Raw genomic sequence first — 18787 nt, forward strand, 5'->3', positions numbered from 1 at the left:
GAAGGTGTCGTTCCCAATCAAGTTGCACATCGATGATAGGAACGAGACAGACTTAATGAAAGCTGCAGAAATAGCAGACAAATATGCACTCACTCACAAAGCTTCGGGAGAGAGGAAATCAGAGTGTCTTGTAAAGTCTAGTGCAGGAAGCTCAGGGTCTGGTAAGTCAGTTGAGAGTGACAACAAGTTCCAGAAAGTCTGCTCATTTTGTCATAAACCTGGCCATCTCATAAGAGACTGTCCTAATCCTAGATGTAAAATAGCCAAAAGGCAGTCTTTCACCAAACCAGTAGCTACCTTCAGTGTAACGGATTCAGATCATCTGTATAAACCATTTCACACTTGTGGTTCAGTGACTGTCTGCCGTGACGTCAAATGTCCCATCAGGATTATTAGATACACAGGCAGTAGTCAATCTCTAATCTTACAGTCATCAGTTCCAGGAGTTGAGCAATGTTACACTGGAGAGAAGATATACATATTAGATTTTCATGGTCCAATTGCCATGCCCTTGGCTAAAATACACCTTGACTGCCCTCTTGTTAAGGGTGAAGTAACAGTAGCGGTATGTGATCATAGTTCCTTGCCAATACCTGATTGTGACCTATTACTGTCAAATGACCTGGTGTGTGGTAAGGTATTTCCCCCTCTTAAAATTTAAGACTCTCCCTTGACTTATAATCCCACAGAGGAGCTGGAGAGTCGTCAGCCAAGCCTGTTCCCAACATGTGCTGTTACATGTGCACAAGTGTGCCAGCAACCACCACCACAACCACCTGCACCTAGTCATCCCTCTCATGCTAACATTAACCAACTGTTTTCAGAGAAAGTTATGTCTGAAGCTCAGAGGGAAGACTCAACATTGGTAAAATTTCGGACTAAAGTAATTCCCGAGGACCAAGTGACTCACTATCCCTCCTGTTACTACCAGGACGACATACTTATGAGGGTATATAGACCTCCACAATGATAATGATACCTGGGCTGAAGTTCACCAGGTAGTTTTGCCAAGTAATCTGCAGAGGCCAGTTATGGAAATCGCTCATGAAGCTTTTGCTGGACATCTAGGGATCACTAAAACATGTGAAAGAATACTGTCAGAATTCTATTGGCCTGGGTTAAGAAAGGATGTAACCTCTTTTGTAAATACCTGTCACACATGTCAAATAGTAGGAAAACCAAACCAAAAGGTTCCACCTTATCCATTACAACCAATTCAAGTCCCTTCAGAACCTTTCATAAAAATCATCATTGATATCATGGAACCCCTGCCACAAACAAAGGTAATTAGTACATACTGACAATTCTAGATCCTACTACCAGGTATCCTGAGGCTTTCCCTTTGAAAAATATTACATCTAAAATCATTGTAGCCAAACTTACCAACTTGTTCACTAACTTTGGCATCCCCTAGGAAATTCAGAGTGATCAAGGCTCAAACTTCACTAGCGATCTCTTTAGAGCAGTACTCAACAAATTAAACATCACTCAGACTCTGAACTGCTTATCACCCATAGTCACAGGGCACCCTAGAATGATGTCATCAAACCCTTAAATCACTCCTTCGAAAATTTTGCTTCAAGCAGGACCAGGAATGGGATGAGGCCTTACCCTACATGCTATTTACCATCCGAGAAACCCCTAACGAATCCATTGGGGTTTTCCCTTTTGAAATGCTGTTTGGCAGGAAAGTGAGAGGGCCTTTAAGACTTGTAAAAGACAAGCTTCTCAACTCATCCTCTCATAGACTTGTAACTGTCACCAACTATTTAGATAACTTAAAATCTACCCTTCACAAAGTTTGTATGTTTGCCAGTAAAAATCTGCAACACACAACAGTCCATGAAAGCCTCATATGATAAAAACACAGCAGTAAGATCTTTTTAGGAGGGTGATGAAGTCCTCGCCTTCATTCCTGTCCCTGGATCCCCTTTGCAAGCAAAATTTCATGGTCCTTATGAAATTTTAAAGAAAGTCAGTGATACTAATTACATAATAAATACCCCTGACTGCCATAAACCTATGCAGTCAGTTCACATTAATAAAATTGTATAAAACCAGAAGCACTGCACAAGACTCTCCTGCTGGAAATGTGCATCCTATTTGTGTAAATGTCAATGTAGATATACCCTGTGGCACGTAAGATACCAACAACTCTTATATCCTCTCCAATCGCAAGAACTATCTCAGCTCTCTCTCCCCATCTCAAGCTCATGACATAACCACTCTTCTCACCAGTACTCCAAAGTGTTTGGTGACCACCCTCAGAGATGCACCCTAGTCTCCCATGACGTGCAACTGATCCCAGGAACCTATCCTATATGGCAGGCACCTTACCGACTCCACCCACAGAGACGCCAACAGATGCAGAAGGAGGTCAACTACTTACTTGAGTAGGGGTTGGCAGTTCCAAGCAACTCACTCTGGGCATCCCCTTATCTTCTTGTCTCCAAGGAAGATGGCCAACAAAGCTTCTGCACAAACTGCCGTTGAGTGAATGCTGTGACGGTGCCTGACGCCTATCCCCTGCCACGAGTAGATGATTTAATCAATGAGGTGGGACAATCCCACTTCATAACAAAACTTGATCTCCTTAAGGGGTACTATCAAATCCCCTTCATGGAGGATGCCCAGCAAATCTCTGCCTTTATAACCCCCTTCAGGCTCTTCCAATACCTAGTGGCTCCCTTCCAGATGCATAATTGTCCTGCCACATTTCAGAGGGCCATGAATCAATTAACACAAAGTCTGGGTGTTGTGTCAGTGTATATTGATGATATTCTTTTGTTCTCAATGAGCTGGGATGAACACCTTAAACAACTGGCTGAGCTGCTGTGATGATTACAAGAGGCACGCCTGACAGTGAAGCTGGCGAAATCCCACTTTGGCGGGAGCCAAAGTTCTATACCTTGGCCATGAAGTGGGATGTGGCTGTGTTCATCCGAAGACTGCTAACATGTCTGCTGTCTTAGACTTCCCTATAACCACCAGCAAAAAGGGAGATATGGTGCTTCCTAGGGATGGCAGGTTTCTTCCGGAGATTCTGTCCAAACTTTGCTGAAGTCACCGCCCCTCTCACCAAGCTCACCAGTGGGTCTGTGAAGTACTGCAGGGACCCAGCATGCCAGGATGCCTTCAATCAGCTGAAAACCCTACTCGCACAAGGACCTGTCCTGCAGGCTCCGGACTTCACCAAGCCTTTTGCCCTACAAACAGACACCAGCCACATCACCTTAGGGGCTGTCCTTCTCCAGGAGAAGGATGACATCCTATACCCCATCGCTTACCACTCCGCCAAGTTCAATTCTCACCAACTTAACTACAGCACCACCAAGAAGGAAAAACTGGCCATCATCCAAGCCATCTAGAAGTTCCAATGTTACCTACAAGCCGGTAACCAGCCACTGCAGGTCTACACTGACCACAACCCTCTGACCTTCTTGCAACGCAACAAGTTCACCAATCAGCGTCTGCTCCGCTGGTCCCTTCTGCTCCAGCCCTATAACATCAGCCTTCACCACATCAAGGGCTCGCAGAATGGGATTGCTGACACTTTATCCTGAAGTTACGAGGGCCTCACAACATCTGGCCAACTTCACTCTTTCCTCATTATGTCATCCTCAAGGGGGAGGTATAATGGCCCTAGAGCTCATGGGACTTCACTCACTCATCTGACACTCCTTGATCCACCACTTCACTTACATCGGGGCTTCAGACTTAAGCTTCGGGCACCAAACCCAAGCCCACCTCCTGCTTTACGGCCGACATCTCGGGAGTCTACTGCTACACAGTCTACTACTACACAGCTTCCCTCTCCTGGGAGCTTGGATTCTGCATCATCTTTTACACAAGCATACCAGAACACTCACAACACTTGTGCACGCACATTCACATTTGTTACACCAGTGCTACTCTCACATCACCATGCCACACCTTACACCTACACACATCCTCATTATACAAGTGCTACACTCATGCCACACACACACACATGCATAGACAACTGCTGAGCCTGTGCCATCACTATAAGTATTTTGTATTGTATATTGTTAATTTCTTGTCCTGCTTGATTCTTGTTTTTTTTTTTTTTTTACATTTTATTGTTCCTATTCAATATATATATCATTGTTGGGGTTCCTAGTGTTTTAACTTCAACCTTTTTTGTGTCCGAGCCTGCCATCCACTAGATTTAATGCCACACAGCTCGTGACAATATATATGTATATATATATATTATATATATATATATATATATATATATATATATATATATATATATATATATATATATATATATATATATATATATATATATATATATATATATATATATATATATATATATATATATATATATATATATATATATATATATATATATATATATATATATATATATATATATATATATATATATATATATATATATATATATATATATATATATATATATATATATATATATATATATATATATATATATATATATATATATATATATATATATATATATATATATATATATATATATACTTTCTACAACTCCCTTTCACTCCCCTGCATTGATTGTTGCACATCTGCTGTTCCTGATGGATTGTTTGATTTTTGTTTATTTAATAACATAGACATTGATGTTTCTCATCCCACACTTTTTAAGAAGACTGGGAAATGCTGATGTTCAGTTCTTTGTATAATCTCATAATATTTAAATTCCACAGGCCAGAATGGAGAGAAGCCATGAATGTAAGTCTGCAAAATGGAAACATGAGGATGTTTTCAATAATGCCTCCTGGATCTGGCCTCATCCTGGGATTCATCCTTAACATTCTCGATGAATACGGCTTCACACCAGACAGTATGGATGAAGGACATAGAATTCTTACTCACCACAGAATCACAGAAGCTATGAAGTGGGCATATGCCAAGCGGACTGAATTAGGAGACTCAAATTTTGTGGATGTAACAGAGGTAGGTAATTATGAATTATTAAATTCTATCTTTAGTCTGTCTGTTTATATAATATAGGACTCTCAACCTATTGCAAGCTGGGCCCCTTAAAGCTGGTTCAATGCAGTTGGGGCCCCCTCTCCTCCTTGTGCCACCCACTCAATCCCCTTCCCAATTATGCCACCATAGATAGATTGATAGAATCAGATAGATAGACAGATAGATAGATAGACAGATAGTCCTTGGCTAGGCTATTATTGTATTGGCCCACACTATTTTATTTTTAATATTATTATTATTATTATTATTATTATTATTATTATTATTATTATTATTATTATTGTTATTATTATTATTTTTTTTTATTTATTTTTTTTTATTTATTTTTTTTCCCTCCCATCCTGTGCTTGCGCCCCTGCACTGGGAGAGTGTCTGCTCCCCCCTCCAGTGAGAACTTCTGATACAATAGATTGAGAGTTCACCCAAATAGGCATAAAAACTGGAAGATTACATGCCTTTTCTCAGTGTTGGAATAAAAATACAGTTCCTTGATTCCATCTCAGTTGTACTTTACAAAACATGGTAAACATAATGGCAGCATTTTCCAGTCCTGGAGTGAGTGCCAAGTCTATGTCCTCTTTTACTGCAGGAGAAATTTTGTTTGTGGTTACTGTGAATGATTTTACTCTATAATACATACATTGTCATCATAATCAGCAGTACCACCACCACCACCACCACCACCAGGAGCAGTAGTAAAAAAAAGAATAAAAAAATAAATAAATAAATAGATAAGAAATAAAATAAATATTCAAATGCTAAGATCTTTACTGCATAGTATTATCATTTTCATGCATGAGAGTCGGACATGTGGAATTGTAGAAGTGTGTATTTATTTGCAATTTGTTAAAATACTTTCACAAGTACAAATCTGTCAACAAATACCTTTGTTTTTCTTATAGAAGCATCTCTTATATCTAGATTTGGTAATCTAATGCCTTGTGTTTTGCAACACTTGAAAATGAATTGAAAGGCTAGCCATGAGAGGGAATCAAGTCCTAGAGAAGATGTTCAAAGTGCACACAGTTTAAGTTGTTATCAACGCCGAAAGCCTAAGTTGATACAGGTGTACTGGTTGTTCCATGTTTTGTATATGAATGAACTAATATCTAGTTTACTCATCCTAGGTGACTAAATGTGTCAGATAGCATGAACTAGAAGTAAGGCTTCTGTTGAAGGTGTAACAAGAGAGGAGAGCAGAGTCCTAAATACCTCATTGATTTTTAAAGTATACTATTTAAGGGGCGCAGTTGGACGAATTTAACTTAAAAAATGAATTTTCTGTATTTCTCCATATTCTCTTAGATTCAGGCAAGATGTTTCTAGGGAAAAAGTTTAAATGCCATCAACACATTAATTTAAAGGGCGTGATGAGCACTTAAAGGACGCTTGGTGAGCGCGCTGGCCTTTTAAATATCCTCTTTTACTAGTGTTGATGTTCTAGGTCTCATGAAAGCTAGAAATATGTGGTTTTCGCAGTTTTATTTTTGTGGCCTCTTACGCCTGGCAGCCTAAAGGCAGGCAGTGGGTGGATGGACTGGCTGTCAAGGTCACACAGTCAAGTCGACCATCGATGGCCTCAGTGCTGCCTTGCCACCACACACGTGTAGCAGCGTGTCGCTTTTGTCTTCATTGCTTTGTTGAATTTCTGAGCACAATGCCTAAAAGCAAGATAGGGAAGATGAGGCAACAACGTGGTATAGCAGCTCGACAGCTGCAGCTTGCCAGAAGAGGAGATGGAGTGGAACATCAAACATCATCCCCTGCAACCACCACCACCACCAAAATCCCCGCCACGACTTCAGCTGCGGCAACCCATCAACAGCCACCACTACCTCTTCCATGTACACCTCCATCTCCAGGTGTGATATCATAGACGAATGTACTGCTGAATAGTACACAGCTGTGGAGTCTCTTCAGCAACATGATCTGTGGCAAATGTATGAAGAACGTCAAGGTTGTCGTTAGTAACAAGGGGATGAACTCGGAATGAGACTTCCAAGACTGCAGCACCACCAACCATGTCATTTTTTACCACCTGTCTGCCAAGGATGTCGCACAGCATATTCTCTGTCCTCCTGGAGAAGAGTCTTGGTGCTTCGTGTAGAGGGCAGAGGCTCTGGGGAAGGAGCCAGAGCCTCACAGCACCATGAAGCTCTACCTGTCCAACATCCCTGGTGAGCAGCTGGAGCTTGTAAAGGGTGTTTACAAAGACCTTGCAAATCCAGCACTGCTGCAGAAGTGCTTCTCTGGATGCATCCGGAATCCAAACGAGAGTCTACACTCAAAAGTCTGGAGGAAGGTGTCAAAGGACAAATACGCTGGACTGCACAGGACTCGCTTTGTGTCTCAGATGACAATCTGGGAGCACAATTTTGGATATTCTGAGTCCAATTTGCTGCAGTGCATTGGATTTGGAGTGTCTAGCCCCATCACTAAAGCACAAGAGAGAAGAGATAAGAAGAGAAAGAGGCACCAAAACACAAAAAGAAAACAAAAGCAGGAGAGGATACACAGCAGGAAACTCAGACTGGAAGAAAGAGGAAGAGACTAACAGATACATCATATCAGGCTGGGGCACACTAGTAGTTGGTACAAATGTCCTATCTTGCCCCCATGTAATTTGTAAGTTTTTTTTATTGTTAGTAAATGTAAGCAAAACTTCAAATGCATTTTTCTCAAAACTAAAAATCTTTAACTTCAAATGAGTATTTCTCAAAAATTTATCTACCAATTTTCAGTCTGTTTTCTTTTTTTAGTAGGGAAAAGAAAGGAAAAAAAACTCTACCCAAATCATTGCTCTAACTTAAAATCCAAATTTTTATTGAATAATCATTAAGAAAAAATCAAGAAAAATCATAGTGTACAAAAACTAAAATTTGTAAAATCTCATTTTTGTTTGATCTACAAACTTTGGGTCAGGAATGTAGTACAATACTTGATCTAACTACTGTGTCAAGCAAAAAGATGTAAGGTAACTTTCTTCATAGATTAGCTCATTTAAAAAAAGTAAAAAAATAAAAGAAAATGGCTCATAACTCAAAAAACACTGACTTTTGGAGAAACAACACTTCAACCAAAAATAATGTACGTTCAGAATTCTATTGTGTGTAAATATTTCAGCTTGATTGGGTAAGAACTGAGATAACATTTTCGCCAGTTGCGCCCCTTAATACTGAGCCCCTTATTATACCTTAAGAGTTAAGCATATGGTATTACAACTACATTACCTTGCAGAACTCAGCATCATCCAGACTATAAAACTGCTCCCACATAAGTTAGGAAATGTATTCATGGTTGTTACACTTTACACACACACACACACACACACTGCGTAGTGTAGTGGTTAGCACTCTCAGCTCACAACCAAGAAGGCCTGGGTTCAAATCTCGGGCATGGTGAGGCAAACCGGTGAGCCTCTTAAAGTGTAGCCCCTGTTCACTTAGCAGTAAGTAAGTACAGGATGTAACCCGAGGGATTGTGACACTGTCCCGGTGTGTGGTGTGTGAGTGGTCTCAGTCCTACCCAAAGATCGGTTACTATGAGCTCTGAGCTCTTTCCATAGGGGAATGGCTGGCTGGGTGACCAGCAGATGACCATAGGCAAATCACACACACTCCACTTAGTCTCTTAAACATACTGCCACACAACGCATTTGCATGCCATCCCACATGTCAGTCAAATGTGCCTCTCACATTGCAATACCTGGACTAATGGCAGACTCTAGGCCTCAGTAGCACAAGCTGAACTTGTTCCAGTAGGGTTAAATTATCAGTTACCCCTGGACAATATTAATTAGTTTCTTACCTTTATGTTGTAGGTAATGTCAGTCATGGTGAGTTTCTGTGGTTTTCAGGTGAATGTCAAAGGTGAATGTATAAAAATATGTATATTTAGTTATATATACAGAGTTCTGGAAGAAGGGTGTGGCATGAATGGGACAATGGATGTCCTCTACGTGGTACAGCATTACACCGTGGAAAGAGATTGCCAGAGCCATCTTGAGGGATGCTTAGCGCCTTCAAGAAGTGCTGGCAGCAGAAATATGGGCGGGTTGATTGCACTCACAGTACATGAATATATTCATAATCATAGCTCTCTAATTACATAAATAAGGCAAGGGAAAACTACTTATAGTTAAGAATAACATATGCCAAAATACATTAAAGAAAGATCTATGAAGAATACTTAGAAAATGTAATGTAGGTGCTACTGATTATTTATTGATGGCAATAATTGGACTATGGAAAGTTCCATGGTGTATGTGTGTGATGTAGGGTGGCGTGATCATGTCCGCCCCACCCTTATCCACCAATACCCATTTACATACATGTATATATACACTTATATTGCCAACTAGGCAAAGAATTATAAATACAGTGCATATTACGATTAATTATGTGACACCGCTACATCGCTCGGTCACATGCTTGATGCATCCTTGCGAATACAGTGTACCTAAGCATGTTATGTAAATGAAATTCCATCACCAATAGGTGCAGGAGGGAGACATTTATGTCTACTATCAAAATATACATACAAATTTAAGGCTTTTCTAACACACACATATAAGAGTATTATCAAGAACACTAAAATAAGGAAAGGTGTCAGGACACTTGGGTAGAGAAATCTAGGTTTCAGATATACTGGTAAAGATGTCTTTAGAGCTTCTGAAAACTCTTCTTTGTTGGAGAAGGAAAGAGTTAATAATGAGTTTATTATAAAAGAAATCCCTGACTTTGTCAAATTCTTCAATGAAGTTACAGGGAATATCCTATAAAAAAGCTCTTTCATGAAAACTAAATGAAACTGAGAAGGGTAAGTAGTTAGTTTACTAGAACGTACATGGCAAGCCTTCAAAATATACCTCCCACAAGTTATAATGAAGCATAGTCACATCAATTCGTAACTCATCTCAACAGTGGGATTTACAAGCTAGGGTAGGTTGAGAATGGAACATGTAGACCAGAGGGAAAGCTGCTGTGTGGCTGACAAGGTGTATGGAAACTGATTGGACTGCTTACCTCTTATATGGAGGAGGCAGTAGACACCTGCCGAAACGATAATTACTCCCAGTGAGGTCTAAAGCACTGTTCAGGGGGTGCTGTGAACTTATCATTAAACCCAGCTGTGACCTCACTGAACGTTTCCCTTTGTGTCTCACAACACAAGGGGGTAGTCACAGCCTGCCCTCTAAAGACAACTCCCTTCCTCCACACAAAACTACAAGCACCTAATAACACACACACCCTTCACTCAAAAAAAATTTAAAAATCCTACACCACCCTCGGAGTCCCCATTTGGGGAGGGGACCATAAATATCCCCAGGTCGGACTGCCTTTCGTCGACGACCCTAAGTGTCTTGACACCCCCCTCAACTTTTTCTTCATTAACTTCTGCAACATTCGCGGTCTAAGATCTAATTTTCAATCTGTAGAACACCACCTCTCCTCTTCTAAACCTCATCTTCTTTTCCTCACTGAAACTCAGGTGTCTGAGGCAACTGACAGTAGCCCTTTTTCTGTTCCCTCCTACTTTCTCTATCCTCATTTTCGATCCAAAGCTGGATGCTGCGTTTATGTGCGCAATGACTTAACCTGCTCCCGTGCCCACGCTCTTGAATCTTCCGAGTTTTCCACCATCTGGCTACAACTACAGAGTCATTCTCATACTAAATTTATCTGTGCTGTATACCTCTCTCCTAACTCCTCTGGCTATAAGAAATTCTTTGACTACTTAACTTCCAAAGTGGAGCACATTCTTACCCTCTTCCCTTTTGCAGAGATCTCCATTCTTGGAGACTTCAATGTTCACCACCAGCTTTGGCTTTCCTCTCCCTTCACTGACCATCCTGGTGAACTAGCCTACAACTTTGCTATCCTCCATGACCTAGAGCAATTGGTGCAACACCCTACTCGTATTCCTGACCGTCTTGGAGATACGCCCAACATTCTTGACCTTTTCCTGACCTCTAATCCTTCTGCTTATGCTGTCACCCTTTCTTCTCCGTTGGGCTCCTCCGATCACAATCTCATATCTTTATCTTGTCCTATTTTAGTGCCCTCTAAGGGGTGTGATGTTCCCTTGTGGCACACGATAATTACAAAATCCTATCACTGGATTAAGAGAAATACAAATACTGACACTTTTATAGATTTTTAATTGATAATGGAATAAACCGAATAATAATAATAAAAAGAAAGGAATTCAGAAATACAAAATAAATGGTAGCGTACTCTTCAGTTACATAATTCAGAAATACAAAATAAATGGTAGCGTACTCTTCAGTTACATAATTCAGAAATACAAAATAAATGGTAGCGTATTCTTCAATTACATAAAAACTACGATGGAGATATTTTCGCGACTACTGAGTTGTGGGGGAGACCAGAGAATAAATAAATAAATAACAAATATATACCCAAAAAGTATGTATAGACCTGAGGACAGTCTCACACGGTGATCTCGAACCAGGTGGTTTCACTAGTCCCGTGGAGAAAAACCAACAAAAACAGAACGAAAAAAATGCGAATATCTATCCACTCAGAAATAGTTTATCAACAGGAATATCTGAGGGGAATCCAAGAGGGTCTGAGGAGAATCCGAGAGAGACTGCTTTAGTAAAATTATTGTTAAATAAACACTTACTTAATATTACAGGAATGGAGGGGGAGACTATCAGACCGCATGCTCACCTGAGGAGAATCCGAGAGAGACTGGCTTTGCTTGTGAGGAGATCGGCGGGAAACTAAGGATAAAGGTTTCCAATGGGGAAATTTATTAAGTTATAATTTTGTTTTTAGTAGGGGGGGAGCGACTAGGTTGTGAGTTCAGGGATGAAAAATATGAATAATTAAGTTACTGTTTACCTTATAGTTGTTACTTTAAGAAGTTTAATTCAATGGACTTTTGAAATCAATTGGGGAATTAGTCAAAGTCTGGTATCTCTTCCCGGCTTGCGTAGCAACAGGGGTAACAAGGACAGCGAAGCAGAGAAGATTTATCAGATTCGTCAACCTCATTGGCGCAGCGTAATTATCTGGGATTTGTTTGAGCTGGTTTAAGACCTTACCATTATAGAACTAATTTTATCGTATTAAGGGCTCCCCATTCTCTGGGATTAGGTGAAAAATTCGCCTCTATAACCTGGCCAAGCAGGAGAAATTACGTTTATTCACGGGGTAAATTTGTTATAGAAGTGGTCAACACAGTGACGCTGAGAGGGGGGGGGGGGAAAGCAAGGACAAAAGGACACTGAGGAGAGGAGGGGAAAGGGGAGGGGTTAGTCACATGGTACTGAGATTCTGGTCACCCCCGCACACTACATGGGCCTTAGCCTAGGAAAAAAATAGAAATATACATAATTAATTTCCCAGCACTACACTATCACTCCAATCCCTCCTCAGGATCCCCCTAAGCGAAGGTGCCTCTGGCGTTTTGCTTCTGCTAGTTGGGGGGGACCTGAGGAGGTATTTTGCTGATTTTCCTTGGAATGACTACTGCTTCCGTGTCAGAGACCCGTCTTTGTGTGCTGAGCCCATAACAGAGGTGATAGTGTCTGGCATGGAGGCGTACATTCCTCACTCTTTTTCTCGTCCTAAACCTTCTAAACCTTGGTTTAACACAGCTTGTTCTCGTGCTATACATGATAGAGAGGTGGCCCACAAAAGGTACTTAAGCCTTCCTTCACCAGAATCTCATGCACTTTATATTTCTGCCCGGAACCATGCTAAGTCTGTTTTCCAACTAGCCAAAAACTCCTTCATTAACAGAAAATGTCAAAACCTTTCAAGATCTAACTCCCCTTGTGATTTCTAGCATCTAGCCAAAAATATCTCCAATAACTTTGCTTCTTCTTCTTTCCCTCCTCTACTTCAACCAGATGGCACCACTGCTATCACATCTATTTCTAAAGCTGAACTCTTTGCTCAAACCTTTGTTAAAAAGTCTACCTTGGACGATTCTGGGCTTGTTCCTCCCTCTCCTCCACCCTCTGACTACTTCATGCCACGTACTAAAATTCTTCGTAATGATGTTTTCCATGCCCTCGCTGGCCTAAACCCTCGGAAGGCTTATGGACCTGATGGGGTCCCTCCTATTGTTCTCCGAAACTGTGCCTCCGTGCTTGCACCTTGCCTAGTCAAACTCTTTCAGCTCTGTCTGTCAACATCTACCTTTCCTTCTTGCTGGAAGTTTGCTTACATTCAACCTGTTCCTAAAAAGGGTGACTGCTCTAATCCCTCAAACTGCCATCCTATTGCTTTAATTTCCTGCTTATCTAAAGTTTTTGAATCTATCCTCAACAGGAAGATTCTTAAACATCTATCACTTCACAACCTTCTATCTGATCGCCAGTATGGGTTCCGTCAAGACCGCTCTACTGGTGATCTTCTGGCTTTCCTTACTGAGTCTTGGTCATCCTCTTTTAGAGACTTTGGTGAAACTTTTGCTGTTGCCTTGGACATATCAAAAGCCTTTGATAGAGTCTGGCACAAAGCTTTGATTTCAAAACTACCCTCCTATGGTTTCTATCCTCTCTGTAACTTCATCTCAAGTTTCCTTTCTGACCGTTCTATTGCTGCTGTGGTAGACGGTCACTGTTCTTCTCCTAAATCTATTAACAGTGGTGTTCCTCAGGGTTCTGTTCTGTCACCCACTCTCTTCTTATTATTCATTAATGATCTTCTAAACCAAACTTCTTGTCCTATCCATTCCTATGCTGATGATACCACCCTGCACTTTTCCACGTCTTTTCATAGACGTCCAACCCTTCAGGAGGTAAACATATCACGCAGGGAAGCCACAGAACGCCTGACTTCTGATCTTTCTAAAATTTCTGATTGGGGCAGAGCAAACTTGGTATTGTTCAATGCCTCAAAAACTCAATTCCTCCATCTATCAGCTCGACACAATCTTCCAGACAACTATCCCCTCTTCTTCAATGACACTCAACTGTCCCCCTCTTCTACACTGAACATCCTCAGTCTGTCCTTTACTTATAATCTGAACTGGAAACTTCACATCTCATCTCTAGCTAAAACAGCTTCTATGAAGTTGGGTGTTCTGAGACGTCTCCGCCAGTTTTTCTCACACCCCCCAGCTGCTAACTCTGTACAAGGGCCTTATCCGTCCATGTATGGAGTATGCTTCACATGCCTGGGGGGGTTCCACTCATACTGCTCTTCTAGACAGGGTGGAATCAAAAGCTTTTCGTCTCATCAACTCCACTCCTCTAACTGACTGTCTTCAGCCCCTCTCTCACCGCTGCAATGTTGCATATCTAGCTGTCTTCTACCGCTATTTTCATGCCAACTGCTCTTCTGATCTTGCTAACTGCATGCCTCCCCTTCTTCCACGGCCTCGCTGCACAAGACTTTCTTCTTTCTCTCACCCCTATTCTGTCCACCTCTCTAATGCAAGAGTTAACCAGTATTCTCAATCATTCATCCCTTTCTCTGGTAAACTCTGGAACTCCTTGCCTGCTTCTGTATTTCCACCTTCCTATGACTTGAATTCCTTCAAGAGGGAGGTTTCAAGACACTTATCCACCAGTTTTTGACCACTGCTTTGACCCTTTTAGGGGACTGGCATTTCAGTGGGCATTTTTTTTATTGGATTTTTGTTGCCCTTGGCCAGTGTCCTTCCTACATAAAAAAAAAAAAAAAACACAGCAGCAATTGTCTGCTTGGGTAGTCAACATGTCATTACCAGCATTGTCTACTTCCATAATCCCCTGAATTATATTATATTAATTTCCTAACTAAGTAGAAAATTAGGGCCCATTTTATTGTGACTAATGACTGTGATGCTTAGGAGCATAATGAAGAATTGTTACTAGTGAATGGTCTGGCCTTTTACTTTCTCATCCTTTGTCACTTGGCTGCAGGATTCAAACATGGAGGCTGTTAGGATGAAAACCTGCTCTCATTTTCAGGGTTTTTCTGACAAAACATAAATAAAGACAGATTAACAGCTCTGAAACTACCAACTCAAATTGCAATATATAGAGCCATGATGAAAAATGGAGAAAGTGGTTAGAGATGATCTATTTGAATTGGATCCAAGAAATATGAGAGATCACATAAATAAACTTAAAAAAAAAAGTCTGTTTTATTGAAGCAGCATTAAAATATTCAACTTTCCACATAGAGCAATAAAAGTCTGGAATAGACTGGATGCAGAATTGGTCAACACAAGATCTATTTATAAATTCAAAGCCAAGCTGGACAATAGGAGGGTGATGTACTACTAGTAATGTACTACTAGTGGAAAAATATTCCTTAAAATTCAAGGAAAAAAATTAACAATAAACAGTGGTGAGAAAATATACCTTAGGGATAGAGATTCCTTTTGCACATAGACATATATAGAAAAAAATAATGAATCCCATCTTATAACACAAGTTAGACATCCACCCATCATGTATGAACTGCTCCCTATATGGGGTGGTCTGTACTGAGTGTGGGGATTTAATATACATTCAAAACTGTGCATTAGATATGTGTTCAGCATGAAATAAAGGTAATTGTCTTTAGAATAGATAAAAATTAATGCAGTTACATCCTTATTGATGACTAGAAAAATAAATTATAAACTTTTTCCTGAGTTCATAAGATTCACAAAAATAATCATGCTTTTTCTTTGCCTCTGCAGTATAAATTGACACATTTTCTTTAGTATACATTGTTTAGCAAAATAAAGACATATTCTCTTTAGTTTATAAAGTTAGACAGGATAAGTAGGCACATTTCCATGTTTATAAGATGAAACAAAATAATACAAATTAGAAAGAATTTATGAGATCCAGTGAAACTGAAAGGTACATTTTTCCTAATTTTGTAGGTAGAAATATATCCATAGCTTTGAAAAGTACAAAATAAAAAACCTTGTCATATATAAAGTGACTCAGTGGGTGTCTGGAAATGTATGAGATTGGCCAACCTCTGAGATGGCTGTCAGAGGTAGTAAAACCTCCTTTATTTTCTCCCTTGTCGTCACCTTGCCCATATCTTCAATCCATGAGTAATGAAAGGTATCTTTGGAACCAAACTGGGAGCTCATCCGTAGAAAAGATACGGTATAATGGCAATTCTCAATACTGAGGATTTTGCCAGGATAATGTACCTTTGAGCTTGCATTATGCCCCTGTTCAAACTCAAGTTCCACGAACACTTAGTCCCCTTCTTCTGGGGTCTTCTCTTGAAAGGGTAAGGTGCATCAGAGTCCTTCTTCTGCACCTCATCAAAGTACTCTGAAGAGTTGCCCTACTATAAAGTCACCCCAGGTTCATCCTCATCATTGCTATCTATGGTTGCTACTTCTGGTTGCTTTATTCTGCGACTTTTCTTCCTGTCCTCTTTGGCTCTAAGAGTAAAGATGCCCTCTTCATCTTCTGTGAGGATGCAAGCTCTAGCCTTCTTTTTCCCCTTCCCAAGTGGGTGTGCAGGAACTTTAGGGTAGAGACAAATGGACTCTGAGGTGATATCTCTAGAGGTGGACGGAGCCACAGGAGATGGGCTGGAGGTGGAAGTTGACCTCTCACTCTGGACAACAGCTGCCTTCACAGTAGGATTTTCATCAGAGATGTCGTATGAGGAACTTGGAGCTGGTGAATTCACACCTTCATCTTCATCAGCTGAATTTGGTGTCAGTGGTGATCTCTCACTCACTTGAGAGCTTAGGAAAGCCTCATCAGAGAATATATTCCTCTTAATGGGCAAGATAACAGTGGCTGAGAAACCATTAAGTATATTTGAAGGTGTGCATGCTTTGATCCATATCTTGGAGGTAAACTCAGGCAACATGTGTTTGGTGATGTGGGTGTGAGGGTGCATCAGAGAATAGTCTGATAGAATACATCACATATGTTTCTTGAAGTGGCCAAAGATAGACACATTCAGGGGTTGCAGCTTATCAATCGTATGAGGCGGGAGTGTTATGATCACAATGCCATTCTCAGTGGCATACTCAGTAGTATGCATGCTCATGTGACACTCTGCATTGTCAATTATGAGCAAGATCTTGTCATTGCTGCAGGTCTGGGCCTGAAGGTGTTGTAAGGTTTCCAAAAAACATCCATTAATCCATCTGCTTTCATATAGAATGCCCTTTGAGCCATCAATTGATCTGCCTATGAACAAGTCATTCCAGCATTTTCTTGGGATTATAAATACTGGAGAAATGTAATGACCCACAGCACTTATGAATCCCACAAAAAGTCATAGTGGCACCTCGCTCACAAGAGATCTCTGAGGCTATTGGCTGTCCCTTCTTACAAACAACTTTGTGACTGTTTCATCACTGATGACAGGCTGGTCTCATCCAAGCTGTAGATCCTCAGGTGTGAAATGATGCTTCTCCATGGCATTAACAGTAACTTTCTTAAAGGATACTGTTGTGGCAATAAACATTCCTTCTGGCAACTAAAGGGTGAGCTCTTGATGGCAAGACATGAAGGCATAGTACCAATCTCTTGTGGCAGTGTGCTCCCTCTTCCAGGCATCAGGAATTGCAGTCTGCTCACAGGCGACATCACTCTCATATGCCAGCTGCCTGAATTCCTTCCTTCAATGGGACAGATGTTTTCCAGTCAGAGTACTTGTGAGACCAGTTGAAGGCATCCTGCAATGAAGAATTAAAAGTAATATGTGTAGTTATAAAAAGAAACAAATATTTAAAGTGAAATGGAAAAGAATAAGAAGTTTTGATCTCAGGACAGTATTTAGAAAAAACGTGAGTAAATGATGGAAGAAATAGACTATTTTTATACCTGTAAGGTCATCATCACTTTGACCTCTAAAAGGTCACAAGCTTTCCTGATGCTGCACTGAGTTTTGACCTGGTGGCAGAAGGCTTGTTCAGGCCCTCTTCTGTTGCAGTGGCAAAGTCCCTTTGGAGTAAATTTGTGAGGCATGGTGAAGGCCTGGAAAAAATTCAGTATTATTACTTGCAACAAAAGCAAGAGGATAAAATAAACATAGTAAGATGCATTGTGGGGGCACAGTGTATATCAGTGTATAATACAATGCCTATATACGTTTCCTGTTAAAAAATTCATATCAGATAACACATTCACAATACAGAGGTGTTAACTCAATTATCATATCGATAATGATTAGAAGTAATATTTATTTATTTATTTATTTTTTTTGTTATGGGGAACTAGCAACCTTAAAAAAAAAAATGATGTGGGAGTATTTTGTACTGTATGGTATTACCATCCCATATAGTACACCCCTGCAGTAACCATTTTGTGCATGGAAACACAATGAAGCAGCTTTGGGCAAAATAACATAATTAATCATCAATAATCACTTCACTACTATTTTCTTCACTATCAAAAATTATATCGCAGCAATTACGACATATTTAACATCATGATAGGCTGTAATAGTAATGTGAAAAGATATAACACACTAGAAAAAAAAACACATACTATCCAAAACACGCTGCAGTGATGTCGTTTCAATGCTGCCATCTAGCTTGGACCCATTCTCCCTCTCTTCATTAGAGGGGAGACTTCAGCAGCTTTAATAAATATGGAGTTATGCTCTCTCTATATGGTAGACCCTCATGTATGATATACACCCACAGATAGGGAGATGGAACAATGTGAGCATTGCTCTTTTCCTATATGTTATACCGGTAACTAGATAAATATGCACACAAACACGAGAGAAATGTTCTTTTGGTAGAATGTAACAAGCAAAATTTTAATGGGATCAATTTTGGCATCTATAGAGAGCAGCAACAAGATATGAAGAAAGATTAGAGAATTAAC

The 18787-nt window shown here is 40.3% G+C and overlaps 2 protein-coding genes across 32 annotated transcripts in view; one reads left to right on the plus strand and one right to left on the minus strand.

Moving 5' to 3' along the window:
• LOC135111521 (scoloptoxin SSD14-like) overlaps positions 1–18787 on the plus strand; it is a 439479-nt gene that overhangs the window by 294437 nt on the left and 126255 nt on the right. For all 31 annotated transcript variants that reach the window (XR_010273760.1, XM_064024900.1, XM_064024905.1 and 28 more), the window contains one exon: positions 4719–4968. Coding sequence is in view for 30 of the 31 variants with exons in the window: in XM_064024900.1 (XP_063880970.1) it covers positions 4719–4968 (250 nt within the window). In the remaining variant the exon portion in view is untranslated. The remainder of the gene's footprint in view (positions 1–4718; positions 4969–18787) is intronic.
• On the minus strand, positions 13024–18458 carry LOC135111524 (uncharacterized). Its single transcript, XM_064024927.1, has 2 exons — positions 17777–18458; positions 13024–17628 (listed from the first exon to the last, which is right to left on the minus strand). The coding sequence occupies exon 2, from the start codon at positions 16839–16841 to the stop codon at positions 16275–16277; it is 567 nt and encodes a 188-aa protein (XP_063880997.1). The 5' UTR covers positions 16842–17628; positions 17777–18458; the 3' UTR covers positions 13024–16274.

Source organism: Scylla paramamosain, chromosome 22, assembly GCF_035594125.1.
Source record: "Scylla paramamosain isolate STU-SP2022 chromosome 22, ASM3559412v1, whole genome shotgun sequence".
Classification (NCBI taxonomy): domain Eukaryota; kingdom Metazoa; phylum Arthropoda; class Malacostraca; order Decapoda; family Portunidae; genus Scylla; species Scylla paramamosain.